General features: G+C 33.9%; 1 protein-coding gene across 2 annotated transcripts in view; it reads right to left on the reverse strand.

The window, feature by feature from the left end:
* Positions 1–401: 401 nt before the first annotated feature.
* The window catches only part of MS3_00009011 (uncharacterized protein), a 63,156-nt gene continuing 49,911 nt past the window's right edge, over positions 402–13,646 (reverse strand). For both annotated transcript variants that reach the window (XM_051217350.1, XM_051217351.1), the window contains 5 exons: positions 11,631–13,306; positions 9,460–10,050; positions 6,275–6,913; positions 5,202–5,557; positions 402–2,761 (listed from right to left, as the gene is read on the reverse strand). In XM_051217350.1, coding sequence (XP_051064738.1) covers positions 2,564–2,761; positions 5,202–5,557; positions 6,275–6,913; positions 9,460–10,050; positions 11,631–13,306 — 3,460 coding nt within the window. In that variant the 3' untranslated portion in view covers positions 402–2,563. The remainder of the gene's footprint in view (positions 2,762–5,201; positions 5,558–6,274; positions 6,914–9,459; positions 10,051–11,630; positions 13,307–13,646) is intronic.

A 13,646-nucleotide genomic window follows, 5' to 3' on the forward strand; every position in this document is an offset into this window, starting at 1 on the left:
ACTTTGATTATGACTGACTGTTTACCCAGTGTTTTTTTGTAAAGTAAATTGCCTGAAAACTTCAAGCACCAGGTATTTCCAGCAGTTTGCTTGTTCCATATAAGTTGTGTATATATCGTTGATCAGTCATGTAAATTAGTTAAACTGAGCAACTCCGAAATCATATTTATTGCCAAAAGAAGGTGATTTATGCAACTTGACCATACGATGGATGAATATTTGAAGGTATCTGACCATGGGTTTGGAGAAACCACTTGGTTTCTGCTAATTTGAGTCAACTGTGATGTAGACGGTGAATCAACCGAACGTTTAATGATCTAGTACGCTGCTCATTAGTCTACTTCGTACTAATCTATGATTATGAAAAATAACCTAATAAAGTAAAGGACTAGCGACTAATACTAAGGTTAAAATTCAGGTAGGATTCTCTTCCAACTAATTTCAATCCCCTAATATCTCAACGTAGTGCACATGGCGTCGAGTCAATTAGACTAGTGACCACATTTCAACTTAATCGATAAGGTTCATTCGGCACGAAAGGAATAGATAGACATGAAATCGATCATCACTTAGTCCTACCGGGAGTCAGTGTTAATAACTCTGACTGCAAATATGAGTGGTGCTGGCTCGAATGTCACGTAGATCACTCGCCCAAAATTATCAGATGCACTTTTCTGATGAGCGCCAGCTAGCGAGTTACATAATTCTCGCGGGCTATCCAACAGAACCCATATATATTGTGGAGACACAAACTCAATAATATAGAGAAACTGGATTTTTATTTATAATTAACTAATGGACAAGCATAATTTAGTATTGTCGTACAAAATAACGAGGAGAGAATTGCGTTAGTGTCAAAGTTATTTTCTGTTTACATGTGTAATGTATATATAACAAAGGAATTGTAATTAAGGAAAACAGAGACGTGAAATGTCACTTTGCTAATGTTTGAAAACAAACCACTGAATGCAGTTTACCGTAGGAGATATGTGTACGATATTGATTTTATAGATTCTATGCACTAAAAAATGTACAAGATGTGAAGATGAGTTTCAATGAAAGAAATTGTAGAAACGGTAAGTGTGAACTGAGTACGTTGTGTGTTACCAAAATTGAAAATTCAACTGGACATTTATAACGCGAAAATTGGTAGCTCAGTTGAATCCAACCATCTATCATACATACTATTTGAAATGAATGGATCAATTGCAAAGAATATTCAAAGCTTCGTAACTAACCTAACTAGTTTAGAGAAGACAACATCATCGAAAAGGAATACGTTCATACTCATAACTATACATATCAATGAATGAAAGTGATGTTCATTTAAACAAAAAAAGAGATTGATAGAAATATTCTGTTACAGTCAGAAAAGTAAGAAATATCAAGTCAAGAACATACTGAGAATTTATCTATAAGGAGAGAGAAAGGAAGTGAGTGAGTGAATGAGAAAGTGTATTGCTGGAAGACACTTACAGTTCAGTAAAGGATTTTTCAATCTGTTTAAGAATATAACGAAATAAGTAATATATATGGTCTGGATCATGGAAAGAGGTATATGTGGATAATTTGTTGTCAGTAGATGATATGGTTTTATGTTTGAACAGCTGAATGAAATTCATGTATATTTGAATGGTACCAATGTCTGGGCTCTTTTTGAGAATGGAGTTTAAGAAAATTCGATCTAAGAGTAGAACAAAATTGGAGTAATCCTGATGAGAAATGCATTCGGACAGGATGAGGAAACAAAGAAAAAAAGCAGAGAGAAATCATTTATTGATATCACTATTCTGTGTAGTAAACTGAATAGTTTTCGAATTAATCACATTAGAAGATTGTTGACTTTTCAAAGTTTACACCACTAAATGATTTTAGACAATCATTGACAACCAGGAAGTACCGAAAAGACAAATGTTTCGTCTTAGTCAACGATATCTTCTAAATACGCTAACACAGATTGAACTCAGGCTCATAGTTTTGCTACGAAGATCTTTATTTCCTCTATTTCTTACCAGCATTAGCAAGTTTTATATAACATGGAAGTCTGTAAAATATCATTTTGACAAGAAGCTACAGAATATGGCGTTTCAAGATAGTAACATACACACAGAATAATCACCATTATATCCGAATACACATTGCTAAACCAAAACCATTAACGAGATTTTGCTACTGAATGTTAACATTTCTTGGAAGATAACCTCAATGGAATACAGAAAGATCACTGAATATCTTCAGCTAAACAGCGTCAGGTTTTGCATGCATATAAGATTGGTGAATGGTACAATCGAATTGTAGAGAAACAAACTACACATATTTATCAATGTTTTCCAAAACTCATCATTTGAATGCTCACAGTAAAAACTCGGAAGCAGTTTCCACTGTGAATGGAAGTTCCTTTAATCAAAACTGTGATACGGATGTATCACAATGAAGCTGGGAATAAATAAAGAATGGATTGATTTTCATTGTAAATCGTTTACAAATTGAATATTTTCATTAAAAATCTTTGATCTATACAATAATTCTCATTGTCTTCTCCTTTCTCTGAATCATAAATTAGTTATTCCGAATCATCAGAACAACTAGGCAAATTCCAATCATCCATTTCACCGATTAAACGTATTGGTGCTTTTACATTGAATAAAGATGATGGTGTTGGCGGTAATGCCATACAACTACGTCGATGTTGACGTAAATGTTCGCTATTGACAAGATTTCCGAAATCCATGAAGTGTTTTTGTTGTTGTTGTCGTTGTATCTACATTGAAAGTAAACAAAAAAATGAGAAAAGGAGTTATAGCTAGTGTCCACTTATCAAAGAAAACGTAAAACTTACAATCATGAGGGAAGTTCATCCATCAGGTAGGTGAAAAAAGCTAAAACTACAGCTTATACTCTTCAAAATAACTAAACGTTACAAGGCTATTCCAATCAACCAATAAAGTGGACACTTCATTGAGATGTTGCATGTTTGGAACTGAAATGGTCTAATTCTGAGACTTTCATTGTCTTCCTGGGTAATTTCATGGGGAAACAACTTTGTTAACTGTGATCATTACGGCGCTTTCTAGTTACAACGGTTTACGAAGTTCCTTCTGATATAATACAGGATGTGTGGCAGCTAAACAAATCGGACAACGAGAAGACCACAACACTTCAACATTAGTACCCCAAACACAAAAGAATACAAGACTTTCATTAAATTTCCTCTAAGTGAATTGTACATAAAAATTAGACGTCCTCCTGATAAATTTAAGAAGAGTCTATCCACAAGATATTATTTAAGTCACTTAATTCTACTTGTTTCTGTAACCATTTTGGTACATGTCCACACACCCTAATTTTGAAATCACGATTGCTCCTCCCTATGCATGTGTGACCACACAGACATTTAAATTGGTAAAGACAGTGGGATGTGACAAAATCGTTTTCATGTCTTTCAAGTTTTGGATAAAGCGTGCACCTTGTTATTCATTTGATAATGACCCTTGCTGAGCATTACGTTTTGTTGATGGCTGATTTAAGCCTTTATTTCAATAAACGGCTATTTGAATCACCTCTAAATGGTAAGGTGATATAGACAGGCTTTTTTTCAACCAAGGCTTCAGTAGGTCTCACTGTACCATGAACTTTCCATCTATTTATGAATTTCAAAGGATAGCCATTTCCCATTAATCTTGTATCTAGCAACTTAACATTATCATCAATGGCGTCATATGTACAAATACGATCAAGCCTGTTGAATAGGCACCTTATCAAATCCCGTTTATATTGAACAAAGCGATATCTATAATAAATAAGGTATTGACCTACAAACGTTGATTTTCTGGAAATGGATCGTTTGATTGAGCCATCTTCTAGTCTACTCAGAAGTATATCTAGGAAGGGAAGCTGATCGTTATTCTCTTCCACTATGCGAATCAACTCGAATCGAATCATTTATTTCAGATATACTGGGTTTATATCAACCAAACAAACCGCAACGCACCATAAAATAGAAAATAATATTTATACACAATAAAGCCAAAAAGTGGCTGTGAACGTGGGAGACAGTAGTTAATAAACTGAGCATAATTTAGGGACAGTAAATCGTATAATAATGAATTATAGGTCAAAATGAAGCTTATAATAAGAGGAATATAAATATACATAATCTAATTATTGAATAATGATACCATAAGAATATATAGACAACACTTATTGATTAATATGTCTGAAAAGTTACTCGTGATTTAATCTTCGCTCGGATATAACACCATGAACACATCTGCTAATAATGGTTCTAAAGGACTACGTATAGCAACCCCATCAATGTGGCCAAAATACTCACCTTCAAAAGTGAACTGAACGTTGTCAGTACATAACAGTGGCAAATCTTTAAGAATTTTTAAAGAGACAAGTAATTTAAGATTGTTTAAATATATGTAATCACATAATATATCAATAGTCTTTTACAATGGTACATTTTTGAAAAAGAAATTCACATCAAATGAACACATTGTCTTTTCCTTGGTAATATTGGTTTATTATCCAGAGTGATTGGGTTTCAAATTATGTTTATATTATTGTTATTATTATTATTATTACTACACTTATTATTATGTTTGTCTCTTCTCCCTCCATTTCCAGTCTAGTTGACGTTTTATTTTTAAATATAAATGTTCTTCACCAGTATATATGTGGTCAGATTGTTCGAAATGTGTTGCGCTAATATATCACGCAGGTCACTTTGTTCAATATTTGCATATCTCTTAGTTGTTGTCATTTGTAAATAGTTTTTTTGCACTTATTCCCTTATCATTGTGTACTTTGACTTGAATAGTATTGCTTATGAAAATTTTGTAAGGACTTAATAATCTACCTCTTATTTCTCTACACCATCATCTCAAAGCAAAGCATCACATTCGATTTCAATAAAACTAGACAAGTTGAAAAAAGTGCCAAGGAAAACAATCAGAAATCAAACAGTCATCATTAGAATGAATACTTCTGAAAGTGCAAGATCTAGCTAGAACAAAGCATAATTGGATTATACATGGAAAACATACAAAATTCCTTCAGCTTAATGCATACTATGCTTTTTACAAAATAGTTCACCCTTGAAAATACACAAATATGCGTTAGACTACTTATCAATTTAGTAAATAACACGATGTTAAGTATGTATATAAAAAGAAATCAATTAATTGTTGACTTACCATTGTTGTCGACGTTAACATTGGAGTCGGTAAATTAGTTCTAGGCAAATCCACTGTTTCATATAATGAATCGATTGAACCAAAATTTCTCTTACTACTATCATTATTATTATTATTAGTAGTAGTAGTGGCAGTAATAACATGGTTTTTATTAAAATGTTGCACATGATTATTATTAGACCATAATGGTGGTAATGGTGGATGAGATTTGTATAATAATTGATGATTAGAATCCCTGTTTTCCTCTTCTTGTAATGATGATTCCATTGATATTTCTTGATAATTTATATTACGATTTAAATCATAATAATGATTGCTAATCATTGCATCAGATAATGGGCGTGAATCAGAATCACCTATGAGAATGATTTTTTTAGAAAGAAGGATAAAGAAGGAAATAAGGAAAAATAATGAATAGCATTCATAGTAGATGTTGAAGAGATGAAGAGTAGTCCTCGATAAAAGTCCACAGAGGCCTTGTGAACACTGAGAAACCTTTTTATCCAATCAGCATTCAATAGGAGTGTCTCACAGACATCTTGATCGTGAAATGTCACTTGTCACATTTCCCATTGGGTGACTGCCTCTAGTATTACCACGTTTAGTAGGATTTTAGTACCTGTCAGAAGCCCAAGTTCATCTGAAATGCTTCAAATACCTTCAATTTCTTGTACAATAACTAACCTTGGAGTTAAGCATTCTTTCTGCGTTTTGCAGCATTTCTCTTATGTTCAAGTTGTTGTGTAGATTAGGCCTGAGGTTATTACAGGAGTTTAAGCAATCATGAAAAATAACTCAATTATTCAACAGTTTTACACGGTACATATCAAGCTATTGTTGCATAATATGTTATCGGCCAAATAAATCTAGTGATAAGGCGTTCACTGAAAGTAATAAGTTAGATAGTTTGTTGAATTATGAGTCTGTACAGACAAGGAAACCTAACCCAGGACGAAACAGCTAATCACTATCCTCTGACTACTATTGCATGTCAAACCAATATCATTTCGTCATTACTACAGATTGCATTATCTGATAAATGTGTTTATCAAACTATGAAATGAGACAATTACCTTTCATTGTATTGATTCTACGTTGAACTTCATGATCTGATGACAACAATGCTGATGCATTTGTTAGTGTTCCAGCTACAAGTTTGTTATCTGTATTCAACGGATTACGGTCATAATCAATTGAATATGGTTGTTGTCCAGTAATTTTATTCAGTGTAAATCGGTTATTTTTCTTATCATACGAACGTGTTTCATCATAAGTTACATAATCAATATTATTTGGGTTTTTCACTCGAGGTAGAACAACAATGTCATCACTGTTAGAAACAATTGCTGTAGCAGTGGGAATTGAAATGTAGGTTGTAGAAGTAGTAGTAGTAGTAGTAGTAGTAGTAGTAGTAGTAGTAGTAGTAGTAGTAGTAGTAGTAGTAGTAGTAGTAGTAGTAGTAGTAGTAGTAGTAGTAGTACAAATATTGGTAATAACCGTTGTAACATCTATTGTAGGATTATTATTCATTGAATTAGTTTCATTTGATGATACAGTTTGTGATGTGATCATGTGTAATGAACTATATTGATCAGATTTTCGACTTTTTATTGAATTTTCTGACACTTTAGAAAGATCAGAATCATCAGCAAATACTAATGAACTAATTGCTGAACTTGTTCCACTATGAACTGCACGATGTTGATCACATTCTGAGAAGAAAATTCAATTATAAACAGAAATCAATGACAAATGACAATCATGAAAGTTGACACAATATTAGACTGTGTGTAGTGAACGAAGAATTCAGGTGCACCAGACCAATCTATTGTTTAATGCGAAATTAACGAGTGCCTTTTTATAATATGAAAACCATACATGAAGTAAAGTACTCGCACATCTTCCCTTAGTTGTCTTCTTCATGATTCATGGTTGTTCCGATTCTATTTCTATTACAATTGCTCTCTGTTTACATTCCTGTTCGCTTCAATTCGATCTTCTCAATTTTCTGCTGCCAGGCATTACATATCTGATTGGCGTTACATACTGCCACATGAATTCTATTTGGCTGAACAATTAACTTTCATTCTCATCAACATCAATTTACGAATTCATCAAGATCATCATCATCATCATCGATGATAATAAGAATAAAGGATACTTTCTTTGGAACAACTAAACGATTTCCTTGTATACACTGACAAAACTGTTATCTCATGAAATTTGTTATTCATGTGGATTTTGAAAGCCGATCCACTGAATGTTTTTCCTAATATAATACCTGAACTGATTACTTGTGGATTACACTAAATAGATAACTACAGTTACATTAATTCAGTTTTTGTATAGGTTGTTTGAATCTTCCCATTAATGCTGAGGACTGCGATTGATCTATCTGTCATATTGGCATCCTGTCTGTGAGGATAGCCTCAATACTGCCAATACGTCACAAGCATGGTAAGTAGAGATGGATGGTGGCTGGTAATGCAAACCAGGACACACGTTCCGTCGAATCATGGGACTCGTCAGCTGAATGTACTAATTACATTGTAATAAGCCGCATCTTTCTATTAACTTGAATTAGTCTAAGCTTTGTACAGTTTGTCTTTACTGAACAATTTACTAATCATCAAACTCTGTAATTTCTTTTTAATTCTATAATCTATTTAAATAAAAGACGATTGTATATTGAGACATTCGATAACGTGTGAAACAACGAAATAGTCGAAAATCTTAACGTTTAACAGCTACCGCACTTGAGAAAAGAAACCAAATATATGAGATTGTAGTTAGATTTAGTTGACCGTGAACCCTGTGTTCAGGCTTCATGAAATCTTCACGGAACTGATGCTCCCTGACCGACTCGAGCCCGTGTCACCCGGTTTCATAGTCACTGAGCTATCCAGGGCGTGACTAATCATCCTCTTTTACAATTGATTGATTACTGGTTGGTAAGCTATCAGGGTGAACTGGATCAGGTCCTCCTTAGTGCAGATCGAATTCTATCTGTGACATTGATCACTACCCAGTGATCAACCAAATGATTTAGATATTGTCGAAATCAGGTAATTCATTATAATTTTATAATCTGACTAACAGTTGTCATTCAATGACTTGGAAGAAAAATAATTTACATATTATGTAAAACCATACGCTGTTGAGATTTAGTATTGATGATAAGTGAATGAAAATTAAGAAGCGTTACCTTGTGTACCAAATTTTCAACTGAGTTAACTTCAGAAAAATTCACTGAAACAAATTTTCATTGAAATCATGAATCGACGATCAATGTTGGACAATCATTGAAAACCTGAAAGCATTGGATGCCCATTTCGTCCTAGTATGAAACTATTCAGCAGAGAATATTCACAATCCTACGCTTAGGACTGTGGCTCCAGGACCTTCAGTCTCGCGCGAGAACGCCTAACCTCTAGGCCACAGATACTGAGCTCAACCGTATTTCACTTCTACAGCATTATTAAAACATGTATTTCAGTTTGCAAATTTACCAATTAATTTTGAGGTTTAGAAACTGTCGACTGAATTCCATAGGTTTATAACTGCGGTAACTACTAAAGAGTCAGTTTTTCAAGACATTAACCTAAAACAGCACTTCACGATGCTAACTGTATACAACAAAAATCAAATAACATAAGTTCAGTACTTTAAAGGCTATAATGGTTGATTCAGTTTTAGGCGAATGAATTTTGATTCGACTAAGGATTATGCTCACATACGCTTTGCAAACTTGGAATTAAATAACTCGACGTTTTTTAATTCGGTTGAGCAATAAATTGTTTTATCTAATTAATATCAATGACTGGCTACGCCTGGAATCCCTCCAATCCCAAACCCTCATAAAGAAGGAGGGTTGGGCATGGGGTTAGCGACCTTATCCAGTAGAAAACTAACGCGCTAAAAAATCGCTAATATCAACGACTAGTTTATATCACAGAATGACTTTTCTACTAAGTACCCATTAAAAAGGAGGAATTATTTGATAGCCATTTTATCTTAAAGCCCTTCAACAAAACTCAATCACGAGTATTCCGGCGATCATGCTGGTTCCCAATTATTCAGTAGTCTAAATCAAGGATGAAATAGTTATGCCAGTATTCTTTGTACTTTGCAGTAATCGTCTATTCTATGGTGGAAGCCACAAAAATTGTACAGTCTCAACAAAATCTTCCATATATTAAACATGCACGTTTAGAGTATACTGTCATTTCTATTTTGAACATCATCTTATGCAACTTACTATTTAATTTGATTAAATCACCATTTTCGTTCACTGCTGTATCGAGATCTATATCATTATAATGATCAATGAGATTGATTTTCTCTGTATTTATCAAATTTTCCGGTTGTTTTTCTTGTTGTTGTCTTCGTTTCAGTGAAACAGGTTCCAAATAAGGATCAGTTGTTAGATATGGTAAATGATTTAATTCATCTTTTTCAATATAATCAAATTTATTATAACTTAGTGAACTATTGTACATTGAATTCGGTACCGTTTGCTTTACTGTCACTGAAGTAGAATTTAATTTAGCCAATGGATCATTCTTTACAATATTTTTATTATTACTACTACTACACCCATTGTTATTGTTGCATAAATCAATCAATTCTGTGGATAGTAAGGAATCTAGTCGACTACTTCCTTGTAAACTAGTTTTTGTTGTGTTACGTGATAACATATCATTGATGGTAGTGTGTTCATCTCCACTGCTATACATAGTATGATGAGTTTGGTGTTGATAAGCATCTTGATGAAATAATGATAGTTTTACTGTTTGAGTACTCCACATATTCTCGATATAATTATGTTTTCTGTGTAAATCCTTCGATTCTGTTAGTGGAATGAAGAGAGAAGAGGGACAAAACATAAAATGAAAAGGTATAACTTGCGCTTGTTCTGAAAACAAGAAAATGATCGAATTTTGTAGTTTAAGACAAGTACTGACCTGAGTAAAACATCCAATGAAAACAAGGAAACACTGAAAAGACTGATGTTCTTTTTTGTATGTGACAACTAAACAGTGAGGCTATAGGATCCGAGGAGCCTGAGGTCTTGCGTTGAGCACCTAATCAACTTCAATTTATAAACGATATAAATTGATGGTAGTTATCATAAAGAGAACTGGGGTGTCTCTACACTGGACATATCCTTGACAGGATAATGTGAACTACTCAAACGTACTGTAAGGCTTCAGCTAAATCCTTTTAATTTGAGATAAACTATACAATATGGGTCCTAAACAAACACACTGACTGATTGTTTATTTCGTTACTGACTCACTGCTATTGGTTTTACTTAATCTAAAATATCAGTTCCAATGATTGTTTATGTTATGATAATAACCACAAGTTGTATTTAACCTGTTTTAGAAATACTGTTGGCTAAGAATATGCACCACATCTTCGGCCACATAAAACCTAGATATTCAGCTTTGACAAATTTTATGTGACCAATAATATGTGATTTACCAATCAAGGAAGTTGAGTGCATATCGTTTACACTTTCTGGGTCATTTCATGTCATTCAATTCCAATTGCTCCTCTTGGGAAAGCAAACAATTCGACACCATTTCAATGAGATAATCATTAGAAAGTAGAGTGTTGAATAATTATTTTATCCTAATATGTAACTCTTCAGTAGTGTGCATCCATGATCCAGTTGCAAATGAAAGCCAAGACATTCAGATCTCGCAGCCGGTGGCTAACCACCACACAACCTCGTCGGAATCTAGTTGTTTACCTCACCTAACGACTCCCAAGCGACCATATAATTATTATTATTATTAGTCCATGATATAATCCATGAGATTTTATAATCTTTAGAAATTTTCACAAATTGAACTCATGAGTCAGTTGAAGCTAGACCACCATTGAAAACCTGGAAGCACTGGACGGCCGTTTCGTCCTAGTATGGGACTCCTCAGCAGTGCGCATCCACGACCCCGCACCACCCGGGGCTCGAACCCAGGACCTACTGGCTTCGCGCGCGAGCACTTAACCATTAGACCACTGAGCCGGCATCCAACGGTGTTAATGTCTAACTTCAACCAATCCACGAAGTTGCGCTACCGTACACCATTGTCTTCAGCGAGTTCCTATCTCACAACAGACCTGGTTGAACTCCACTGGTAACGACTTCTCACTAGAACTCCAGAAGTGTCTCCTGAAGTCAGTCACTAGTGAGCATGTGATTATTATTATCAGAATGTGTTTTGTGGAGATTTTTAGAAATTTTCACAGATTGAACTTATAATCTGTCTAAACCTTCTACAGCAATAATTAAACATGAATTGAAAATGCAGGTCAATCAACATTGAACGTAAAGGGGATAACTTTAATAGTTATTATATGACTATTTGCAAGTAGTGTGAAATTTTAACCGAAAATATGAAGGAAAACTATGTTACCCACCTGACATTGATTGCAAAGCTGGTTGCATCAACGGATGAGTAACATGACGACCATTTAATCGAAATGAATCAAAATGTTGTTTATTGACCGGATAATGACTGGTCAATGGTACAATATTACCACTATTATTATTATTATTTGGTGTAGTCAAATAGTTAAATGTAGGTAATACTGGCATTGATGGCATCATCTCTGTACGTGATGTATTGAATGATGAAGACCTTAAAGATGATTTTTTATAAGATAATCCATAACCATTACTATTATTGTTATTATGATATCTTGGTGGTGTAAATGATCCGTTACTTTGATTAAAACTACGAAAAAATGATGATAATCGTCGAATACCATTACTAAAACTATTTCTACTTGGTGGTGTAAATTTCCATGGTAAATCATTATCATTCACATTGATCCATGAAATAGATTGTATATTTGAATTAGTCTTGGGATAAATAGACAGTGATGTATTGTCTCCATTACTATTATTATTATTTGGCAAATTCATAGGATACTTTGTATAACTTGGTGAATTCGCTTGATCATCATTTGCGTATAAAGCGCTAACTATCCCGGAATTACTACCGTTGTCTGTGGTCGTGATCAACGTCTTTGTACTTTGTCGTGTTCTTTCACTGCCAGATCTTCCCGATCTTAAAAAAATATGAGTTGAGTATGGATGTTGATGAATCAATTCTTCCTTGTTTGATAACGATGATGTTGATGATGGCGATGATGATATAGGTATCGCAGGTAATGATGGTTCAGCAGTTGTACCAAATCTTGAAACATTGTCATTCACCAATAGCCCACTATTATTTGATGATGTCATTAAATGACGATTATTTGGTAATTGTGGAGTGGATTTCCCTAAAAAACTACCAGATGATTCTAAAAGACCCCGTTGAGATAATGATTGAATTTCCTGACGTCTTTGTAACTGTGTATATAATCGACGTTTTTTTCGCATACTTCTACGCCATGGTAACCACCATGAACGTGGCATACCATTCGGTGGATTCAATGACGAAAATAGAATTGTTTCACTAGATGCTCCAAATCTTGAATGGTTATTATTCTTATTAGTATTAGTAGTACTATTAGTATGATTAGCATTATGATTAAAGGAAGAGGGAGCACCATTATTACTGCTAATATGAGATGTGGAATTTGTCCGTAGCCATGGTAATGAGTTCATAATCTGTCGACGATCTGAATTCGGTGTATTTGGTACCAATGTTAATGCTGAAATAGCAGTAGGCGTTTTGTGATTTCTTTTCATAAAAGAATTACGCCATGGTGGTAAATGACCATCTGTAATAAAGTCAATATTTGACGGTTTTCTATTCACACCCGAAACAGTTGATGAATGAAGTGAAAATGTTTGTTGTTGTTGTTGTTGTGCTGTATTCTGAAAATCTGGGAAACTTTCATTGATTGTATTATGACTCAATAAATGTGGATCAGATTTGAAGAGATTTCCATTGGTGAAAATTGTGTGATTATGGTTGTTGTTGTTGTTACTATTGTTATGGAATGACATGAGAGATTTTTTACATGTTGGAAATAATAAAGTATCTTTAGATCTACTAAATGTTCCCAATGTACAGGAACCAAGACGATTCGACGATGAAATTGCAGCTAGATCAATAGTTTTATGATAATGTTCAAATAATCTAAAAAGAAAAATACGATGAAGGATAACCTAGACGATTCTATGTTAAAAAGTATAATGTGCATACGAAAACAGATTGGGAATAAAGTAGAGATGATTAATTTAACACGTGATATCAATCGAGTAATTTATTAGCGATTGTTGATTTGAATTGTGTTAGTAGGCGGAGACTGTTCGAGTTAATTGAAGACAGTCAATAGGAAATCTTCTTTGACGTAGGGGTTATGTGTTATATGACACTCGCCAGTAAGGCATATATGTAGTCTTTGTAGGAAACTGATATTACTTGTGGGATTTAAACCAACTTCATAGTTAACAGAATTCCATCAGCATTATAAGAT

This window comes from Schistosoma haematobium, chromosome 5 (assembly GCF_000699445.3).
Source record: "Schistosoma haematobium chromosome 5, whole genome shotgun sequence".
NCBI lineage: Eukaryota > Metazoa > Platyhelminthes > Trematoda > Strigeidida > Schistosomatidae > Schistosoma > Schistosoma haematobium.